General features: G+C 39.2%; 5 protein-coding genes across 6 annotated transcripts in view; 2 read left to right on the forward strand and 3 right to left on the reverse strand.

Annotated features, from left to right (window-relative positions):
• Nucleotides 1-1,881: 1,881 nt before the first annotated feature.
• The window catches only part of LOC120426125 (uncharacterized), a 108,584-nt gene continuing 88,810 nt past the window's right edge, over nucleotides 1,882-21,655 (reverse strand). For both annotated transcript variants that reach the window (XM_052710522.1, XM_039590828.2), the window contains exons 4-9: nucleotides 6,508-7,786; nucleotides 6,104-6,456; nucleotides 5,185-6,031; nucleotides 2,840-3,002; nucleotides 2,574-2,778; nucleotides 1,882-2,513 (exon numbers count right to left, since the gene is read on the reverse strand). In XM_052710522.1, the coding sequence (XP_052566482.1) occupies nucleotides 2,341-2,513; nucleotides 2,574-2,778; nucleotides 2,840-3,002; nucleotides 5,185-6,031; nucleotides 6,104-6,456; nucleotides 6,508-7,786 (3,020 nt within the window). In that variant the 3' untranslated portion in view covers nucleotides 1,882-2,340. The remainder of the gene's footprint in view (nucleotides 2,514-2,573; nucleotides 2,779-2,839; nucleotides 3,003-5,184; nucleotides 6,032-6,103; nucleotides 6,457-6,507; nucleotides 7,787-21,655) is intronic.
• On the forward strand, nucleotides 7,804-9,330 carry LOC120426137 (protein flightless-1-like). Its single transcript, XM_039590855.2, has 2 exons — nucleotides 7,804-7,942; nucleotides 8,001-9,330. Exons 1-2 carry the CDS (start codon nucleotides 7,863-7,865, stop codon nucleotides 9,286-9,288), a joined length of 1,368 nt encoding a protein of 455 aa, XP_039446789.1. The 5' UTR covers nucleotides 7,804-7,862; the 3' UTR covers nucleotides 9,289-9,330.
• Nucleotides 9,313-10,902, reverse strand: LOC120426145 (uncharacterized). Its single transcript, XM_039590867.2, has 2 exons — nucleotides 10,771-10,902; nucleotides 9,313-10,712 (listed from the first exon to the last, which is right to left on the reverse strand). Exons 1-2 carry the CDS (start codon nucleotides 10,785-10,787, stop codon nucleotides 9,374-9,376), a joined length of 1,356 nt encoding a protein of 451 aa, XP_039446801.1. The 5' UTR covers nucleotides 10,788-10,902; the 3' UTR covers nucleotides 9,313-9,373.
• Nucleotides 10,949-12,705, forward strand: LOC120426134 (uncharacterized). The gene is made up of 2 exons (XM_039590841.2): nucleotides 10,949-11,100; nucleotides 11,157-12,705. Exons 1-2 carry the CDS (start codon nucleotides 11,078-11,080, stop codon nucleotides 12,697-12,699), a joined length of 1,566 nt encoding a protein of 521 aa, XP_039446775.1. The 5' UTR covers nucleotides 10,949-11,077; the 3' UTR covers nucleotides 12,700-12,705.
• On the reverse strand, nucleotides 12,701-13,980 carry LOC120426155 (SLIT and NTRK-like protein 2). The gene is made up of 2 exons (XM_039590876.2): nucleotides 13,822-13,980; nucleotides 12,701-13,760 (listed from the first exon to the last, which is right to left on the reverse strand). The coding sequence occupies exons 1-2, from the start codon at nucleotides 13,848-13,850 to the stop codon at nucleotides 12,743-12,745; spliced, it is 1,047 nt and encodes a 348-aa protein (XP_039446810.1). The 5' UTR covers nucleotides 13,851-13,980; the 3' UTR covers nucleotides 12,701-12,742.

Consider the following 21,655-nt stretch of genomic DNA (forward strand, 5'->3'; position numbering starts at 1 on the left):
ATCAAATTCAAATCAAAAACTAAAAACTAAAAACTAAAAACTAAAAACTAAAAACTAAAAACTAAAAACTAAAAACTAAAAACTAAAAACTAAAAACTAAAAACTAAAAACTAAAAACTAAAAACTAAAAACTAAAAACTAAAAACTAAAAACTAAAAACTAAAAACTAAAAACTAAAAACTAAAAACTAAAACTAAAAACTAAAAACTAAAAACTAAAAACTAAAAACTAAAAACTAAAAACTAAAAACTAAAAACTAAAAACTAAAAACTAAAAACTAAAAACTAAAAACTAAAAACTAAAACTAAAAACTAAAAACTAAAAACTAAAAACTAAAAACTAAAAACTAAAAACTAAAAACTAAAAACTAAAAACTAAAAACTAAAAACTAAAAACTAAAAACTAAAAACTAAAAACTAAAAACTAAAAACTAAAAACTAAAAACTAAAAACTAAAAACTAAAAACTAAAAACTAAAAACTAAAAACTAAAAACTAAAAACTAAAAACTAAAAACTAAAAACTAAAAAAAAAATTGTTTGATGAGGAAGATAAGGAAGCAATGCTCTGAGATTTCGGTAATTCGTTTTTTTGTATTTTTTTTAATCCGGCTGAAACTTGTTTGTTGCCTCCGGTATGCCCAAAGAAGCCATTTTGCATCGTTAGTTTGTCAATATAATTTTCCATACTAATTTGGCAGCTGTCCATACAAAAATGATGCATGAAAATTCAAATTATGTATTTTTTTTATTTTTGAAGGATTTTTTTGATCAATTTGGTGTCTTCGACAAAGTTGTAGGTATGGATAAGGACAACACTGATAAAATTATACACGGTTAAATTTTTGTTGGTGATTTCTAATTTCACTTTTTGTCACTGAAAAATGATTTGCAAAAAATCACTATTTTTATTTTTTAAATATTTTTGACATGTTTTAGGGGACATCAAATGCCAACTTTTCAGAAATGTCAAGAACGGGCAAAAAATCTTTGACTGAGTTATGAATTTTTGAATCAATACTGTTTAAAAAAAAATCAAAATATTGGTCTCAAAAATTCTCTATATTTTGCGTTTTTGAACTTTGTTGATACGACCCTTAGTTGCTGAGATATTGCCATGCAAAGGTTTAGAAACAGGAATATTGACACTTTTTAATGTAGATATCGCAGCATAATTTCCGGTCCAATTTTCAATGTTAAAACATAAAACATTCGTGAATTTTGTCGATCTTGTCGAAAACATTTTTTTTAAATCGAGACTAACATTTATAAAGGGCCAAACATTCAATATTACGCGCTTTTGAAATGTTTCATTTTTTAACATTGAAAATCGAACCATTAGTTGCTGAGATATCGACATTAGAACATGGTGGGTTGCTTGGATGAGATTTGACCGATATTTCGATTTTTTTTGAAAAATCAGTATTGATTCAAAAAATTCATAACTCGGTCAAAGATTTTTTGCCCGTTCTGGAAATTTCTGAAAATCAAAACCAAAAAATAGTGTTTTTGCAAATCAAGTGTTAGTGACTAAAAATGAAATTAAAAATCAACAATATTTTTTACCTTGTATCTTTTTTTTCAGTGTGGTCCCTATCCATACCTACATCAAAAAATTCCTTCAAATTATACAGATTTTTGAATTTTCACATTTTTTTAAAGAACTGCTCATGTTAGAAATAATAGCAAACTCACAAAATTTTTAGACGTACAAGAAAAGGTTATTTTCAAAGAATGGAAAATCAATCAAAACATTTTTAGAAGTCGCTTTTTCACATTCAACCTATTATCTTTACGACCTTTTGTCCATTCGACCAAATGTCCTTTGACCTTTTTGTCGCACATCTCCTGTTTGGACCTTTCTTTCAATTAAACAATAACATGTTTTAAACAAATCATAATGACTTTTATTGATAATACTTGATATTGATAATAACTCGCAATACCATCGCTGAACGGTTTTATCTCACCGAAAGTTACATTTTCATTAATCATATATCGCTTGCTTGCATCGCAATGCTGTCCTAAACAACATTCAATCGACATCTGGTATATTAGTATTGCAGAATAATTTAAATACTTTTTTCAAACTTTTTACACGCACACATTTACAGTATAAGTACTATTGCTTGCTTTTTACAGGTTAAAAGGGTTGCGATCTTTCACTAAGCTTATGTCTAACACGAAGAACTAAACACTAACCTAGTAATTGCAACGCGGTTTGTTCAATTCTTACACAAAAAAAAAACGAAAAAAAACTACACAGAAAAAAATACAAAACATACACAAACATGATCGATTGCTTCTTTGCTAATTTATACAATTTGAATCAGAGCTCGCGGCTCACTTTTTCAGCGTCCGCGTGTTGGTATCGATGATCTTGGACGTGTACGAGAGCAGCATGTGGCGCTGCTTGATGTGTTTAGCCCGCACGTGCGCCGTCAGAATCTCCTTGGTGTAGTTCCCGGGGAACCATCCAATGGCACCGTCCCGGATGCGCTCGCCCTCGTACCATCCTGTGTAGAAAAAAAGATCGTTAGAATTATTTTTTAGGCTATGTCGACCTCGATCATTACCGTCCGCCATTTTTCGGTGCACGTTCACCACGTCCTTGATGTCCAGATCGAGCTCGTCCGGCTGCAGCGCCTGGTACGGATGAACCGCAATCACCTGCGGACAGTCCCACTGCTCGTAGATCTTCTCGTCCGGATTCTCCGACGAGAGCGGCTCGGTCACCTTGAGCCAGCGTTCGCGTTCCGTTTCCGACGGGCAGCTGACGATCTGCGAAGTTGAGTTGATCGTCAGAAAAATACTCGTTTGAAAAAAGCAATAGAAACAATACCATCTCAACCGTCTTTCCCTCGTGGTTTTCCAGCAACGTCATGATGATCAGGTGCTTCCCGATGGCCTGCATCTCCTTCGTGGGCAGCTGGGGCACGACGTCACCGGAGTTGACCGTGAGCAGCGCGCGGGGGCAGTAGTCCGTCACGAGGAAGGTCTCGTCGCTGGGAATGGGAGTTTATCAATGTTAAAGTTTTCATGTCTCCAGATTTCATATCCCATTGAACCAAAACAAAAAAAACCTTTTAAAAAAAACTTATGCTAGAAATTTTAATCAATTTAAATAAGTTGAAAATCATTTCAAACAATTTTGAACTTTTTTATGCTATTTTGAACAATTTTAAACATTTTCAAACAATTGTAAACAACTTTCATCAATTTAAACAATTTTAAACAATTTTAAACAATTTTCAACAATTTTCAACAATTTTAAACAATTTTTAACCATTTTAAACAATTTTAAACAATTTTAAACATTTTAAAACAATTTTGAACAATTTTAAACAATTTTAAACAATTTTAAACAATTTTAAACAATTTTAAACAATTTTAAACAATTTTAAACAATTTTAAACAATTTTAGACAATTTTAAACAATTTTAAACAATTTAAAGCATTTTTAAACAATTTTAAACAATTTTAAACAATTCTAAACAATTTTCAACAATTTTAAACAATTTTAAACAATTTTAAACGATTTTAAACAATTTTATCCAATTTTAAACAATTTTAACAATTTTAAACAATTTTAAACAATTTTAAACAATTTCAGACAACTTTAAACAATTTCAAACAAATTTAAACAATGTTAAACAATTTCAAACAATTTCAAACAACTTTAAACAATTTTAATTAATTTTGATTAATTTTAAACAATTTTAAACAATTTTAAACAATTTTAAACAATTTTAAACAATTTGAAACAATTTTAAACAATTTTAAACAATTTTAAACAATTTTAAACAATTTTAAACAATTTTAAACAATTTTAAACAATGTTAAACAACTTTAAACAATTTTAAACAATTTTAAACATTTTTAAACATTAGTCATTTTCAAAATAATAACAAATTTGATCATTTCATTAATTTTAAAAATTTTCACAAATATTGATATTTTTGATTTTTTTGCAAATTCAATAGTTTTATTTCAAGCGTTTTCAAATAATTTAAAACAATATCAACATTTTTTCATTTAAATTTAAACAATTTTAAACACATACAAACAAACTTAAGCATAATACTATATCAGTTGTTAAAACTTTTTAAAATTTGGGAATTTTTACGAAATTGTTAGACAAGCAACTTCCAGAAATTAAGAATTTTTAATAAATTTAAACCAAATTTAAAACAAACTTGAAATAATTAAGAAAATATTAAAACTAATTAAATATGAAATAAAAAAATATAAAAAACGTCACTTAATCCACATTTACGTGGTTGGTGCTTTCCTCACACTCAAAAAGTAAATACATTCAGTCAAAAATAATTTTTAGAAAAAAAGGAAACATGAAGAAATTAAGAAAAATTAAAGAAGTTTTAACAAATTTAACAAAATTGAAGAAACTTGAAAAGATTAGGAAATTTGAAGAAATAAAAAAAAAAATAAGGCAAATATAAAAATCAATATTTTTTATCCGAATAGCAGTTCAATTAACTGAAAATTATTTAAATTTTGACTTCATAATCATATTTAGCAAATCTTGATTCGTTCAACAATATTTTGATATTTTGAAATGAAACTCTCGACGTTGGACAGCGATTGCGGTCACAAATTAAAAAAAGAGCCGCAATTTAAAAAAATAAAGGAAATTAAAAAAAAAAAATCAAGAAATTTCAAAAATCAGCAAAAACCTAAAAAAATTAAAAAAAAAATTAGGAAAATTACGGAAATTAAAAAAAAAAATAAGAAATTTTAAATTTATAAAAGAAAATTAAGATTATAAATTTTCAAATATTTATGAATATATTAGAAAATTAAAAAAATATTTTGAAGTTTTAAAAAATTTTAAGACATTTTCAAACATTTTGATATATTGAAGAAACTAAAAAAATGAAAAAAAATAACCCTAAAAAATTTCTCAAACTTAATAAAATTTTATCAAATTTCATAAATTTTTAGCAAATTTCATCAATTTCAAACATATTTAAACAATATTTTCACCCAAAATCTCGATCTTCGCCTTTTTTGTGTTTTTTTGTTATCTTAAATTCAAAATGTTGTGACTGTAAATGTTTTCAAGCAATATAAATGAGAATATAAAAGTGATCTTTGATTTTGATTCGATTGTTCAGCAAACTTATATAAATTTTAACAAATTTCACCTCAAATCGCAAAGCTACTCACCCCTTCTTCTTGGTCAACACGAGCAGATCCGTAAACAGGAACGCGTAGATGCTGCTCTTGCTAAACTTCTTACCGAACGTCAGCTTGGCGTCGTCCCCGCGCCACATCAGATGCACCAGCTCCCCCCTCTTTTCCAACTTTCTGACCACGCTCCCAGGCGGTCCAATCCCGCACGGCACGATCGCGAGCGGCCGGATGTGGGTGGGGAACTCAATGTTGCGCGAAATGGTCTCCATCTCGTGCATCTGCTCGCTCCGATGGGCGGCGTCGTTGCACTGCGTCAGGATTCGGTTGATCAGCACGAACGTCTTCTCCCAGCTGTGGAACTCGTCGTCGTCGGTTTTGAGCCGTTGGAGGACCGCGTCCAGGAGTAGCCGCATGCGCGTTATCCGTTGCATCGGCAGCATCAGGAACGAGGACAGGCTGAGGCCGCAGCAGACGGGATCGGATTCCAGCTCGAGCAGTGTCTTAGTGAACTCACTTTTGTTCATCTTGAGGTTCTTGAGGGTACGATCGATCTTGGCCTGGTGCTCGCAGTAGTTGACGTACACGTGGAAGTGCTTCTCGGCGTGCTTGTAAATGCTGTGACTCAGCCCGAGCAGCATGATGTTGTCCTGCCAGCAGTTTTCCAAATCACACAGCAGCCGATCGGAACACTCCTGCACCGGGATGATGTTCGAGAAGAGCGTCTTGCGTTCGGACGAGGTCAGCACCTTCACGTCCCGGAACGCCGGATGGTTGATAAAGTGCGACCGCAGCAGGTTCAGCGACTTGAGGTAGGACGCTTCCGAGGTGAGAATCTCGAACTTGGCCTCCTGGAGGCGCTTCTCGGTTGGAGTTAGGGTTACTGGAAGGAAAAGGGGGACAATTGGAATGAATCTTGACTGTACAAGATTGTAGGAAAACAAAAAATACTCACGCAAAATCTCCGAATTGATCACCTCCGGAATCTCACACCACAGCGTCCTCAGCTTCCCCACGTTCGGCTCGATCAGCTCGAACGCACTCGGGCGCAACTTCCGTCCACCCTCGTCGCCCGAACTGCCTCCGCCGTTCTCCCCGTCCTTCCCGTGGTCGGAAATCTTCTCGTACCCGTCGTCGTACAGCTCCGTGTCGCCCCCGGTAATCTCCGCGTCGATATCGCGCGTCAACGATTCCAGCTTGGCCGCGTTGTAGATCTGGTACAGCGGCTCGTTCACGAACATGCTGTGCGAGTGGTCGTCCCCGGGACCTCCCTCACCACCCGTGGACACCCCGGAACTTTCGCTGGAACTGAAGGTAAGCTTAGATTTGAAAGAAATTTCTAGATTTTCGGATACCAACCTTGCCACGGAAGCCCCGCTCGTCTGGTACAGCCCGACTTCCGCGTACCACGAGGTCGTGGACCGTTCCTTGTTCTTGAGCTCGTTCTCGGCCTGCTTCAGACTTTCGGACTTGAAGACACCGCACTCGGCGTACCACGAGGTGGCGCCAAGCTTCCTGTTCTTCAGCGACTTTTTATCGCCCGAGCCGGGAGGAGCGTTCGTCGGAGGTGGCGGCGGTGGGATTGTGGGTCGACTGGCGGGACTTCCTCCTCCACCGGCGGACTTGCGCCGATCGGCGTCCGGCGTTTTGTGTGGAGTTTTGGGCGGAGAGTAGATCGTCGGGGCGTCCCGTTCGGACGCAACGTTGAGATTGGATGATGAGCTGGTGGGTTCGCTGCCGTTGAAGATGCCGGAGTCGACGTCCAGCGAGTCCGTCACGTAGAACGTACTCCGCGATCCGTTGAACGAGCTGCCGATGTTGAGACTAGATTCCGATTGGAGACTTTTGCGCAGCTTGGAGCGCAACGATTTGCCGGTTTTGGACTTTTTGCGGAACGTCGAGACGTTGCTGGAGTCGCTGTTGCTAATACTGGCTAGGATGGACTTGTCCGCCTGTTCCGAGGCGGGACTAGATGCGAGGGCGGACCCGTTGGGCGAGGGAGAGGTTGGCGTGGTCGGCACCGCCAGCGGGTTCAGGAAGTCGGTGTTCTCGTAATCGTCCGCTGGTTTGGCTGGACCAAGTTGCAGTGGAAGTTTGAACGATTTTGACTTGGTTTTAGGCACCTTGGGCAGTGGAGCGTTCTCGTAGTTCACCACCGTTTCTTCGTTGCCACCGGGAGAGGTTAACCCCTCGCCGGTGAAGATCTTTGGCGACTTGGAAGTACTCGTCTTCTTCTTGGACAGTTTGTGCAAACCTTTGGCAATTTCCGACTTGGACAGCGTCCCCAAGCTCTTGATCTTCTGCATCAGAGCGTACACCTGACCACTGGACGCCGGAGGGTCCGGCAGTTTGACGTTGCTAATGTCCACCCCGCTGTCGTTCTTCCGATGGTGATCCTCGTCACTCTCGTTGTCGCTCTCGAACGAGTCAAAGTCATCGTCGTGTAGGAAGTTCTCCTCGGCCGGCCGGCTGTGGCCGTAGTCAACACTGGACCACGCACTTGCCGGAGTCTGCGGATCCGTGCCGTGCGGTGGTGGCACCGGAACCGCTCGCAGATTGCGGAACGTGTGGGTCGATGCCGCACTAAGCCGCGACTGGCCGTGCGAATCCAGCGACTCGTACACGTGATCGGAATCATCTGGAAAAGAAGAAAAAATGAGCAACGTTAGTTTGATCATTTAGGTCACGGGCTTATCAGCAAATCGAGCCTTTGGATGGAGCTATCAGCTTGCGATCTTCATTCGTTCGTGAAGCTTCAAGCAAAGATGTTGTCCGCAGTGATTCTTCTTTTTCTGTGAGTAGCAATTAATTTCAAGTGAGGTAAAATCTCACATGAGTTCTTCCCTTCCCAGGATATCCCAAGTGTCTTCGGACCTTTCCGTTTCGCAACAACTTCAGTGCAAGAATCCGAAATCTACGATATGCTCAATACAAGTTCTGAAGTACGTCGACTTCCGTCCACCGCGGCTCCCTCCACTAGAGGGAAAGCACACCCTGCAAATCCGAAGTGGTACCGTGACCCGTTTCTCCAAGGAACTCCAACCCCAACTCGCGTCCATTCTCAAGCTGCAGCTAGGTCGCCTCAACATCGAATCCCTCTGGATAATGCCCACGTTGCTGCAGCTGAGCGCCGAGAACAACCTCATCGAGCAGCTCATCATCGAAGAGCAGGACGATAACGTAACCGAATACAGTCTTCAGTACCTGAACCTGGCGAACAATCGCCTGCGAAGCATTCGCGAGTTGAATGACCTGCAAGCGCTTAAAGAGCTGCGACTCGACAACAACCTGCTGGAGTACATCGAGATGGACACCTTTGCCGGGATGAACAAGCTGAAGAAGCTGTCGCTGAGCAACAACCGAATCAACGCGATCGCGACCGCTGAATCGATCGAGCTGCCTTCGTTGGAGTTGTTCTCGCTAGCGCACAACAACCTGACCAAGCTGGCCATCAAGGACTGGACACTGCTTCAGCTGACCGATCTTCAGTTGAACGATAACCGCTTGATCAGTCTGGACGTGGACAACTTTGAGCAGTTTGTCAGCCTGGAGAAGCTGGCGATCGCCGGGAACTCGTGGTACTGCTTCTGGCTGAGCAAAGCCATCAAAAACATCGGACGGTACGTGGCGTTGAACGGGAAGGATGAAGTTTGTCCGGCAATGCCGATTGACGATATTTGCTGTAGCATGACCGTGGTCTCGGATGATCAACCAGCGCACGCGGATATCGCGGAGAGGATTCGACTGTTTGAGGAATCTCAAACGAGGTTGAAGGGTGAGCTGTTTCAGAAGTTGGATCGTTCGAAAGCATGGTGGAATGAAGAGTTTGCAAAGATTGAGGGTAAGACAAAGGAATTGAAGAAGGAGGCTGACGAGCTAGCAAAGTTGTCTAGTGATGATAACAAGGTGAAGCCGGAAGATGTGGCAAAGTTGAGTGAGGTTCTGATGAAAGCGGAGGACAACGTAGACAATATCAAGAGCTTGGTAGACTCTAATAAGCAGTTTGAGAAAGACATCACCAATCTGCTCTACACGGTTATTGAACAAAAGAACAGGCTGCTGCAAACAGTGAAGAGAGCCAACAATTTGAAAGAGGAGATGCATGCTTATCAAATTAGTTTTGATAACAATGTCAAGTAATGTTCTATAAAAATAAAGTCTTAATTTCTTTTCATACACAAATTTGTTTATTTCTCGTAATAGCATCTTAATCTTGCTACGAGTATCAGTTGCTCAGTCTACTGAGTTTTTCCAGCTTGCTGCGTACGTGATCCTTCAGCAGATTAAACTGTGCTTGCAGCTCAGCAACCTTCTTCGTTTCACGTTCCAGCGCGTTCCTAAGCTCGACGATGGTGAATCCAAGCTTGCGTTGAATTTTGGCGTTGTCATCCTTTTGCTTCTGGAAGCGCTTCTGTTCCTCTTCCAGGGTTGCTTTAATGATCGCTACCTTTTCCTTGATCGCACTGAACTGGCCTTTGTTCAGCTGCTCGTCTCCACCAGGTGTCAACAAGGCATAGTTCGCTTGTGTGGTCAGGAGACTCTCGAGCATTCCCTTTACCTCGGAAATCTTCCGGCTTTGTCCAGTTTCAAACTCTCTAATCTTTTGCTCCAGATCGGGTTGCAGCTTCTTCTGAGTCTTCTCCAACGCGTCCAACTTGGTGAAGCTTTCTTCGTACGAGTTTGCCTCAAACTCTGCCACACAGCAAATGTTCGATGGAGACAGTCCTTCACACTCTTTGTCACTGTCCTCAACAGTGACATAAGCTGTCTCAAAGTACTTTAAAACGTCGTCCAACCAAACGCAGTGCCATCCGTTATTGGCCAACGAAATTTGATGGAGACTAGGCAGCCTTTCTTTGAGAGATTCCACGTGCACCAGGTTGTTGGAACTCAGGTCCAGCTCTGTCAGTGACTCAAAGTCCCAGTTGTGTACATCCAACCGGTTGATACTATTTCCTGCCAATTTGAGATATTCAAGCTCCAACAGTTGAGTTGAAGTAGGAGTCAATACGGTTGCGATCTTGTTATTCCCTAAGTTCAACCTCTTCAGCTTGGTCATCGATTGAAACAAACTCATATCAACAGTTTCGAGAAGGTTCGAATCAAGTCGAAGTTCCACCAGGTTGACCAACACTTCGAATCCAGCCAAACTCGTCAAGCGATTGTTCTTCATGTCTAGAATCTCCGTGCTATACTCGGCACCTTCTTTGAACAGGACCGTGCTTATATGATTCCCTCCGACATCTACCTCCTCCAGGCGCGGACTCAGAAACAGTTTCTCAACCTTAAGCGCACCGAGCTGAAGCTTCACGATCGAGTCAAGCTGGCTGCAGAACGCTTCTGTTATGACGCTAACGTTGCCGGACTTGATCTGCAGTGCCGTTTTATCCTTCAAATCGGGTAGAACGACGTTTTTCAGTGGATCCTCGATGCTGGGAATAACACATTTTTTGGATTCACCTCGGAGACATTTCACTGCTAATTCTGTAACCTTTACAAGCGAAATTTCTGTAGAATCATCTACCTGGCCATGGCACAGCAGGATAACTGCGGCGAAAACAAGACTGTTGGAATGAGAGCAGAGTTAAATCCAGCGAATTATTGAGAGAATCCGGATCTTACCATAAGGAAACCCTCATCGCAAGAAATCGATCTTCACAGTACAGCTCACCAAGTAGAACTGGGCTGATTCGTTCGATCGGTTGATAAGGACAGCATCCTCGTAAGACGGCATTCTTTGTTTAAATCTTATCAAGGATTTGTTACCAAAGCAAAAATGTAGCACAATGTAGCGAAATCGATCGCACAAGCGCGAAGCGCCTTGATGACCTCTGTTGATAACTTATCGCGATGAGCTAACTCATTCAGAAGCAGGACTCCGTGATTCAGTGTTTCACTAGATTCCGTGGAGTTCGCAGGTGTCTACAAAATGATTTTATTAACGGCCGTGCTGTAAGTAGCTTCTTTTTGTAAGTTTGACCCCTGTATGACTCATATTCTACTTGTAGATTCGCTTCCGCTTTGGCGGGAATCTCCGCAACGGAATACTCCTGCTTATCTCGCAAGCCATGTGTCTTGAATGACGTGAATCTCGTGTCGGAAGCTGAGCTAACCGGTGTAGTTTTTCCGGACGTTACCGATCCGCTGACGATAGCCTCCGGCAAGATCCCTAACCTAACGCGTCAACTCGCGGAGAAGCTGTCCTCGATTGTGGACCTCACGATCAACTCCCTCTCCATGGAGACCATCTACGTTCGGCCGGAAATGAAGCATGTAGAAGCGGTCAACAACGTGCTGCACACGATCCTCGTCGAAGACGATAAGACCAAGCGCTACGAGCTGCTATCGCTGAATCTCACCAACAACAAGCTAACAAATGTGGCAACGTTGGCTCGATTCGGCAAGCTGCGAGCGTTGAACCTCGACGGGAATGCTTTGGAGCTGCTGTCGATGGACACGTTCGCCCAGATGCACGAACTGCGTACGCTTTCCGTGGCACGGAATCAACTGCTGACCGTGGAGACGGAACGGGGATTCAACCTGATGAAGTTGCGATCACTGTCGTTCGCCGGGAATCAGCTGTTGGAGCTGGACGTTCAGCAGTGGGAGCTGGCATCGCTGGAGGAGTTTGATGTGACGAACAACAGGTTGTACATGCTGACCGGGAACTTTGGACAGTTTAAGGGACTCGAACAGCTCAAGATATCGGGGAACTACTGGAAGTGTGAGATATTGGTGCAAATGAATCGTATTCATGGGCTGAAGTTCGATTCGGAGGGAACGGAACGTTGCAAGGAGAAGGGCATGACGGAGGTCAAGCAGATCTGCTGTACGCTGGATGCGTCCAACTTCCTGACAAGCCCAGGGGAAGGTGACGGATTGTTTGGTGAAAAATGGGAGGAGCTGCGAGTGCTGCAAGCGAACGTGACCCAGCTGAACGAGCTCGTTCTGCAGGTGAAGGAACAAAGTGAAAATGAAACCGCTACTAAGGAGAGTGAGTTGGAGCGGCGGATTCAGCAGCTGGAGGAACAGTTGGAAAAGCTGGCGGAGAAGTGTGATCCGAAGGAAGAATCGGTAGCGGTGGAAGAAACTAATGAACTGAAAACTGTCATGACGGACCACAAGAACGCAATTAAAAGTTTGGAGGAGAAGCTGTCCGCGATGAGTGAGGAGCTGGAAGGGTTTTCCGAGCGATTGAATGATTTCAGGGGGGTTGTGGATGAAAAGTTTGAGAAGGTTGAGGGTGTTCCGGAAAAGTTGGAGAATTTGGAAAATTTGTTGAAGGATAGTGATTCTCTTGGGTTGATGATGAAGAATCTGACCGTGCTGGAGAATTCCTTGCGTAGCCTGGAGGGTCAACAGCTGAAGTATCACCTCAGCAGTGTTGACCTTAAGAGTCAGATCAACAAGGAACGCTATCGAATCGATAAAGTTACGGATCAGTACGCGAAGCTAGCCAGTGAAAGTGAGTTCTTGCGTGAGCAGTTGAACAAAGCACAGGAGAACATCGGATTAGCGTACAAGATCATTGAAGAAATAAGTGAGGAATAAATGCGATTACTTGTGTTATTTATTACAAAAAGATTCCGAAGTCCTACAACCCAACTCGCTTACAAAACTCCTCAAACTGATCAATTTTCTGCTTCATTTCATCAAATCGGAACGACTGCTTACGATGAGCCTCTTCAAGTTGTTCCACTTTCTTCCTTTGACACCCCAGCTGATCCTGTAGATCGTCCACGATCGCAGTACGGCTGATTAGCAGCATCATCGGATCTGGAGCCGCTCCTTCCGAAAAGCAACAGATCTCCTGAAACAGTGTACCTTCACAGCTTTGATCTACCTGTGAGTGCTGAATGTTCCTGATCTCCATCCGATCCATCATCTTGTACAGCCAGGCACAATTCCAGCGGTTTTCGTGCAGCTCCAGCTGCTTCAGTGCTGGGAACTCTTCCAAAAAGGTAAACAGATAACCCAACTGATTTCCACTCAGGTCAACCTTCTGCAGTGCGGGCATTCTCCACAGTCCAGTGTCCAAATAGGTCAGCTTGTTGTGCTGCAAGAACAGCGATTCCAAACTTGGCAAGCTAACCGGTTGTTTGGTATCGATCGCGGTGAGCATGTTCCGGTGCAACGTCAGTAACTTTAAGCTTTTCATGTCCGCGAAAACATCAATCTCCAGCACTTCAAGCAGGTTATCGTGTAGGTACAGCTGCTCGAGCGTGGTCAGCACACGCAGGGCACTCACGTTGGTCAGCATGTTCTGGTACAGATGCAGACTACGCAACGATAGGCCCTCCTGAACGTTCAGCTCGGAGATGTGATTGAAGCTGGCGAACAGGGTCGTCAGCTGAGCGCACTCGGCTAAATTCAGCCGTTCGATCTTCAAGTGGTGGATCATTAGGTTTTCGGTAACGGGGATTTTCCGGAAGCATTCCGCACCGAACGCAGGAATCGTACTGTTTTGGATGAGAAGGGACTTTTCCGGGGGAAACGTTGAAGCGGGTAGCGATTCGGTTGTAACGTTTTCAATTACGCAATAGCCCTTGTAATGGTCGGTGCAGCGGTAAGCGGTGGAGGATGCCCGTTGAAGAAGGCCTAGTGTGGCGAATCTGGTAATTTTTAAAGGTATAAATTGAAGAATTTGAGATCAAATCAAACGATCAAACTTACAAAATGATGATTTTCAAACGATTGTCCATTACTTGAGCTGTGCGAACTGATCGATGAGCAACTGCAAAATGCGATCTAATCGGATCGTTGCTTGTTTTGCAAAACGTTATCAGTAGGGGTTGATTCACAATGAACCTTCTACTGCCCAACTGCAATCATTCGATTTATTTTTTAATGATTTGTAGTGAGTTATATATGAGACATAAAACTAATACTTTGAAAATGTTAGTGACACAAAATAAATACTATGAAGTTGAAATAAAAAAAAATCTCATATATTGAAAAAAATAAACCTTTGTTTTTGAAACTTAAATGAGGGATGTTTACAAAGATTTTCATTACGATGAAATTTCATTCAAAATTTAAGACTGAAATCCTAGTTAAATGCATGAAATTACGTCTAACCGCCAAAATCATATTTTTTTTTAATTCAAAAAAGCAAATAAAAATGCGTGAAATAAGCAACAATATGCTTAAATAATGTCGAAACATGTAAGCATTCAACGTTATTTGAAATTTTTGTCTTTGCATATCCAAAAATCAGGATGCTTTGAAGCTTTTAAAATATTTTAATTTTTAGGGTCAGTTTTTAAAAAAAGATGTTTTTGGCAATATCATTACTGTTAACAATCATGTTGTCCATTTTTGAACGTTTACCCCTTACATTTTTATGTCAAAATATGTCATGGCTCAGACTATTTTTTGACACACTTTGTTGCGACTAAAAATTGTATATTTACAAAAAATAAAAATGGGATTTTTTTTTATAATTTTAGGATGTAGAACAGTCTAAAACTACCAATAAAAACTAAAAGTTTACAAGATAAATGCATTTTCAATACAATGTTTTGCTTAAACTTGCTGTAGCCCATTAGAGTCTCCATACAATGTTGGCAGCTGTCCATACAAAAATGGTACGTAAATATTCAAAAATCTGTATCTTTTGAATGAGTTTGCTCTTCGGTTGGTATCTTCGGCAAAGTTGTAGAAAATAGGTACACGGAAAAAAGCTGATTTTGAAATTCGCATTTTTTGTGACCATATCTGAAAATAAATATTCGGAAATTTCACCCAAGAAACATTTACATGAAGACTTCTGGTTTTCTAAGTTAAATTGAAGTTTTCAAGTCTCACCCAAATAGTCCCCCTATTTCAACTATTAATGTTGAAAAATGAAAAAAATGAGAAATTTTCTGATCTTTTCAAAATAAATATATTGAATTATATATTGACTATTTGAGACAAAATTTAAGGAAATTGACTGATCTATCTAAACAAATATTTTCAGAAATGGTCATTATGAGCACTATATTGAAAAATTGAAAAACTGAAAATTTGCAGTTGAAATCAAACTTTTATTTTTTTAAATTGCAAACTAGATTTTATATTAAAATCTGTAGCCAAAAAAATGTGGGTAGGATTTTAGTTTTTTTTTTCAAAAGCCACGGCATTTTTTTGGCCGTACTTCCCTTTGGTTCAAAAGTTGCAGGTTTTTGACCCCTCAAACAAATAAAAACATCCTAAAAAAAGACATTTTGGGAAATTGTTCTTTTGTGAAAAAAAAATTAATTTAAAAAACGTCAAAACAAATTTTCGCCAAAAACTTAAAAAAAAATTCATGTTTTTTCGTCTGCCCTAAAAAAACTCAAATTTGGTAAATTATACACCCAGTACTGGGTATCGGCATACGAGAGGATAAAGAGCACGATTCGGTAGTAAAATGGTACTGTGTGCGGACGGAGAGGATAAATCCCGAAATTACCGTGAGTACTTTACTCATGGTTCATTTTCAAAAAAAGTTCACTTATAAAAAAAAGAACCGGTACCGAGACTCGAACCCAAGACCTTCGGCTTATTGGACCGTGCCTTTGCCGTATGGGCCACCATGGTTCGGTGACTAAGTGGCGGTCGTTTGTCCATATAAGCCACTCAATAGGATGAACTGTTCTAATGAACGAATGAACACGCGAGAGGTCTTTACTCTCGCAACATAGCACTTTTCTCACGTTTATTTTCGTGAGGACTATCCTCTCGTTCTTTAACTTTGGGTGTACAGTAATTAAAAAAACTATCCTGACCAGTGGGAAATTTAAAATTGTGAGTTTTTACTTTTATATGGAATTGCTGTATAAATTTAAATTGTTTTTTGATGCTCGTTGGTTGAGCAAACCATTTATACCATTTATCAAAATTTCAAATCAATTTTCATCATGGTTTAATCAATGTGAAGGCTATAAGATTGCCTGTTATTTGATATTTTTTTTAAGCCAAATGTTTACGCATAAATTTTTATGTTTATAAAAACTCTTTCTACTAACAAATGCATTTTTGTCCCAAATGCATTTTCGAGCATATGTACCTTGGACTGACATTAGATCTGGGAGGTGAGATTCAGATTGTTTTTTCTAGAAACTTTTAAAACAATAAATACTTTGGTCCGGTTTACGGAAAAATTACCATATTGCAAATGAAACAACTATGCATAGGCTGCACAACTTTGAATTGATTTGAAATAAATAATGGCTTTTGAAAACAATGATAACAAACATTAAAAACGTAACTTAATCCACCTTTAGGTGGTTGGTGACTTCCTCTCATTTATAGAGTGATTACAATCCCCTAAAGTGTCCACATGGTTTATGGATCTCCCCTAACGTGATCGCAGCACCTAAGAGGTCGAAATAAAAATAAGTGACGAGTAAAAATAACAGACTTCCTACAGACTTTTTGTCAAGATTATACAGACACCGCCTTTCAGGAAAATGGCATCCCTCTACAAGGCTTTTTTCGTGGCGATCAGACGGGACCATTTGAGGTTATGTAAATTCAGACCATTTTTTAAACTGCTTATAATTTTAGATAGGTAAGTCAGATCTTGAAAATTCTCAATCCACAAGAAAGGTTTTCTCATATGCTTTCTAAAAATATATAACATGTGAGGGTTTCATGAAAAAACCACCCTTTTTACCTTAATTTTTTATTTAATATGAAACAGTTTTTTTTAACATAACTTTTTAAATACATGAGAAAACTGCATGAATTTAAATAGCAACTTAGGGGACGTTAAGACGAATCGATTGAAACCATTCCTGTCAAAATTGGTTGAGCCTGTGACAAGATATTCCAGTGACATTGATTTGGTACACATGTCTACATACAGCCAAACACACAGACATTTGCTCAGCTGTTGATTCTGAGTCGATATGTACAAATGAAGGTCGGTCTAGGAGGTCTAACTAAAAAGTTCGTTTTTCGAGTGATTTTATAGCCTTTCCTCAGTAAAGTGAGGAAGGCAAAATAGAGATCACAATTAGTAATTGTCTGAAGTGAATCTAGAAAAGGAAATTAAAAAGCACCCTTGTGAATTAAATGCAAAGGATTCCAGGTCCTAACAAGTAACACAGCGGTTTTCACAACTGACTGTCTAACTGTAATGATTACAAGATAGTAACTAGAAATCGTAGGTTAAAAGCAATTTAAAAAGTTACATTACTTTTTAATCATTTTTTATTTTTGGAACAAACTTGATTTGGAAATCCTTAAATATTAGTTTTTTATTTCTTATTTTTTTCTTGGCCTGGAAATCATATAAAAATATACAGCAAATTTTCAACTTTCATCAGCGTTAAATTTGCTAACTCCTGAAAGATAATTGCGTGAGAATTTCCTTTAGCAGTTCTCGTATCTTTAAGACCAATCATAACGACATTTGCATAAACACAAATAAACCATTAATCTCCCTTGCTCCGCTGTGACAAACCATGCGACAATCATCGTCGCTGCGAACACATGTTTGTCACATGACTGTGTTCACACTACGCACGTTTATGCAACATCCCCAACAAAACTGCAACTAGTTGCCTCCGGCTTACATAAACGTCCCATAACTCACCGACAAAGGCGGACACCACTTGGCACTCGAATGCACCGCTCTTCAGCGCACTCTTCTCCGCTCGATTCTTTCTCCGCGGGGGCACATCTGGCCGGGTGACCACCAGCTCTTCGCCACTATCCGGGATGAGCTCCGGGATCTCGGGTTGACGAACGCGCACCACGCTGAGATACAGGACGCGCCCCTTCGGGTCGACCAGCGGGCCGGACGCGTCGGACGCGACCGATTCATCCGGGGCGGTGTTCTCGTAGAACGGTTCTTCGATGGCCGACGAGGTTCCGGACGCGGCCTGTTCGTGGCGATCGACGAGGTACAGCCGGGAGGACGAACTTATGAACACTTCCCCTACGGCACGGGGTCTTCTCTTGCGCGGCACAGTCGACGTGTTTGGCAAACCCAGGGCCATGGCCGGATCATAGCTAATTAACACTTGTTCGGTAGGTCTTCGTGTTTCCGCCGATTTTCGATTTCAATTTCCCGTAAAGCACTTGCTGATGAGGGTTTTAAATTTCATTTGTTAATCAGTGGAATTACTTGGGGTTTTCCGATTGAGCTTGAGGAAAGGAAGGACCATGTTGGTAAACTACAAAGTTTTGCAAATGACGTAAAAATGGTTCAGATTTCACACGCAGATGACGCGTCAACGAAGGCAAACTTGCAAAAAATAACGCTGACTGGCTCTAAAAGTGTAACGAAACGTTTTACCCTCGACTAAAAAGCACGCAAAACCGAACCTCGGAACGAGTTTAGACACACTTTAGTCATTGTTGAGGTCATCGTGGCAGATTAACAAGTTTTTGTTTTGCTTAAAGTTGCAAAAAAAAATCTTGAATTTCTTGAATTTATTCGATTTCTTAAATTTCTTGAATTACTTGAATTTCTTGAATTTCTTGAATTTCTTGAATTTCTTGAACTTTTTGAATTTCTTGAATTTCTTGAATTTCTTGAATTTCTTGAATTTCTTGAATTTCTTGAATTTCTTAAATTTCTTGAATTTCTTGAATTTCTTGAATTTCCTGAATTTCCTGATTTTTTTGAATTTTTTGAATTTCTTGAATTTCTTGAATTTCTTGAATTTCTTGAATTTCTTGAATTTCTTGAATTTCTTGAATTTCTTGAATTTCTTGAACATTTTGAATTTCTTGAAATTCTTGAATTTTTTAAATTTCTTGAATATCTTGAATTTCTTGAATTTCTTGAATTTCTTGAATTTTTTGAATTTCTTGAATTTCTTGAATTTCTTGAATTTCTTGAATTTCTTGAATTTCTTGAATTTCTTGAATTTCTTGAATTTCTTGAATTTCTTGAATTTCTTGAATTTCTTGAATTTCTTGAATTTCTTGAATTTCTTGAATTTCATGAATTTCTTGAATTTCTTGAATTTCTTGAATTTCTTGAATTTCTTGAATTTCTTGAATTTCTTGAATTTCTTGAATTTCTTGAATTTCTTGAATTTCTTGAATTTCTTGAATTTCTTGAATTTCTTGAATTTCTTGAATTTCTTGAATTTCTTGAATTTCTTGAATTTCTTGAATTTCTTGAATTTCTTGAATTTCTTGAATTTCTTGAATTTCTTGAATTTCTTGAATTTCTTGAATTTCTTGAATTTCTTGAATTTCTTGTATTTCTTGAATTTCTTAAATTTCTTGAATTTCTTGAATTTTTGATTTTTTTGAATTTTTTAAATTTTTTGAATTTTTTGAATTTCTTGAATTTCTTGTTTTTTTTTTTAATTTCTTGAATTTCTTGAAATTCTGGGATTTCTGGATCTTCAAAAAAAAATATGAAATTTCTTGATTTTTTTAACTCCTTGAATTCCTTAACTTGAATTTCTGAAATTACTAGAATTTCTAAAATTCCTCAAATTTCTTAAATTTCAATAAACTTTAAAATTTCCTCAATTTTATGTCTTATTTTCAAATTTTGAGTTTCTGAAATTTGTAAAAAAAATTAAAACTTTTTAAATTTCTTGATATTTTGGATTTTTTTTGAATTCCGTGTTTCACACTTCCAATTTTTTTTTTAATTTCTGGAATTTCTGATTTTTTTTTTGCATTTTTGAATTGCTTAAAGTTTTCTGAACTTATTTTTTTTATTTCTGGAATTTCCTAAACTTTTAACTTCTTCAGTTTTTTTAACTTCTTGAATTGAAGATGACTAGTAGTTTTAAATTTTGCTCAAAATATCGTAAGTTTTGTTTTTAACTTTTTTGAAGAAACTATTTGATTTATCAGAACCAGTTTTAAGAGCTTCGTGAAACATTTCTACAAAACTTCAAAAATCGAGGTTCTAACTGTAATCTGTTCAGAGTTATGACCTACGCAATAAAAAATCGAAGCTTAAATTTTTAATTTAATTCTTCGCATGTGGTGGTACCTTAAAAATAAAATAAAATTAAAAGCTTGTTTTATTCTGAAACTTTTTAGTGACTTGTTGAGATTCCTTATCATTCACTGAAGCACCCCCAACCGCAGCCATTCGTCGTCAACGTTGCACAATTCAACCTGTTAGCTTAGGTCATCACAAACCGTCATCACCAACTAACCCCCATAGTAGTTGGTTACCACCACTTATTACACCATCCAGCACCAACAACACCAAGCACGATTGTATCATTTTCACGGATGAAATTCATAACCGATACTTCCACACCAACTTGGCGTGACTTGAACAAAACCTGAAAAAATGGCGTCCAAAATGGCCGCTGGAATGCACAGCATTCAGTGAAAGTGTTTCCAATTGCTTGTGCAGTGTTTCAATTAGTTGGCCATGGCTTGAGCGAAATAACCCTCCCGAGAAGCTCCAAAACTTCAATAGGGTGATCAAAAAGGGGAAGGTCGAATATCCGTGACTCATCGCGAAGCAGTTTCAAATTTCGAGAACGCATCCTTCGACGAACGGAACCCCGGGTAGAACTAATTCGCAAAAGAGTGACTTCATCGAGCGATTAAATCGTGGTGGCGAAGCACCACTTTGCACCGAAATGAAATAAATGGCTCACTTTGTTAAAGAAAAACTTCAGTTTGCCGGTTTGTTCAAGTAATTTCAATTCTTCATACGGTGGAACCGCTCTTTTGACGGGCAGAATTTGGCAACACTGCTCGAGTGTGAGTGGAAGTGTGAAGAGCGAAACAAACAACCGGTTTCGTGACTTATTTCGTCTCATCAAGGTCAGCTCGGAATGAGTGACGAAAAATGGTGCGAGTGGGTCGAAAATAGGGTAAACGACCACTTTTTGAGTCTGGCGGCGACGACGATGATCTTCGTGAGAGAAATTGGTGCGAACCGGTTGGCAGATCGTCTGAGTCGCCCTAAGTGCAGCCCTAAAGTAGCACTTAAAAAGCCGGTTTAACGTCAGACTGGCGCATGCGTCGCCTCGTCACGTCATTTGAATAAAATTATACGGTGATGCTGATGCTGATGCTGACTAATGTAAGCGGAGCTGATCTGTTTCAAGGTTGGTCCACGATGATAGTACAACCTTCCAGTTGCATGTCTAGTGTGTATGAGTGCGATAACTTTACTCAACTGGAACAAAGAGAACCGGTTTGGCGAGGGTTGCTAGATCGAATTTTCGAACAAAAAACACTTTAACAAAAAACTTAAAAAAAATATTGTTTTGTCAAGTTTAAGCCTAATTGCAACTAAATTGCTATAATCAGTTTAAAATCAGCTCGGTCAACGCTGCTGTGTCACCTCTAGGTCATCGCGGAGAATCGGGGCCTGGCCGTGACCGCGCATCAACTTCTACGCTGGATAACCTAAGTGTAGAACGTTCTCAACGCAGCGTCATCTCGTTCTCGAGAGACGCCATAACCGTGAGAAAGCCCAGCCACTTCTTCAAGCTACACAGCTTAAAGTGGTTGACAATTGCTTTTAATTGATGCAGAGAGGTCGTGCCTCTCTCTGACCAAATGTCACCCCGTATTTTGTAGTTCTCAG

Source organism: Culex pipiens, chromosome 3, assembly GCF_016801865.2.
Source record: "Culex pipiens pallens isolate TS chromosome 3, TS_CPP_V2, whole genome shotgun sequence".
Classification (NCBI taxonomy): Eukaryota; Metazoa; Arthropoda; class Insecta; order Diptera; family Culicidae; genus Culex; species Culex pipiens.

What these genes read in the sequence shown, in the direction of transcription:
- LOC120426134 (XM_039590841.2), top strand. Translation starts at nt 11,078, where the DNA reads ATGATTTTATTAACGGCCGTGCT. An exon ending in ATTTTATTAACGGCCGTGCT is followed by an intron (nt 11,101 to 11,156) that starts GTAAGTAGCTTC and finishes TTCTACTTGTAG; the next exon opens with ATTCGCTTCCGCTTTGGCGG.
- LOC120426137 (XM_039590855.2), top strand. Translation starts at nt 7,863, where the DNA reads ATGGAGCTATCAGCTTGCGATCTTCATTCGTTCGTGAAGCTTCAAGCA. An exon ending in GCAGTGATTCTTCTTTTTCT is followed by an intron (nt 7,943 to 8,000) that starts GTGAGTAGCAAT and finishes TTCCCTTCCCAG; the next exon opens with GATATCCCAAGTGTCTTCGG.
- LOC120426155 (XM_039590876.2), bottom strand. Translation starts at nt 13,850, where the DNA reads ATGGACAATCGTTTGAAAATCATCATTTT. An exon ending in CGTTTGAAAATCATCATTTT is followed by an intron (nt 13,761 to 13,821) that starts GTAAGTTTGATC and finishes AAAAATTACCAG; the next exon opens with ATTCGCCACACTAGGCCTTC.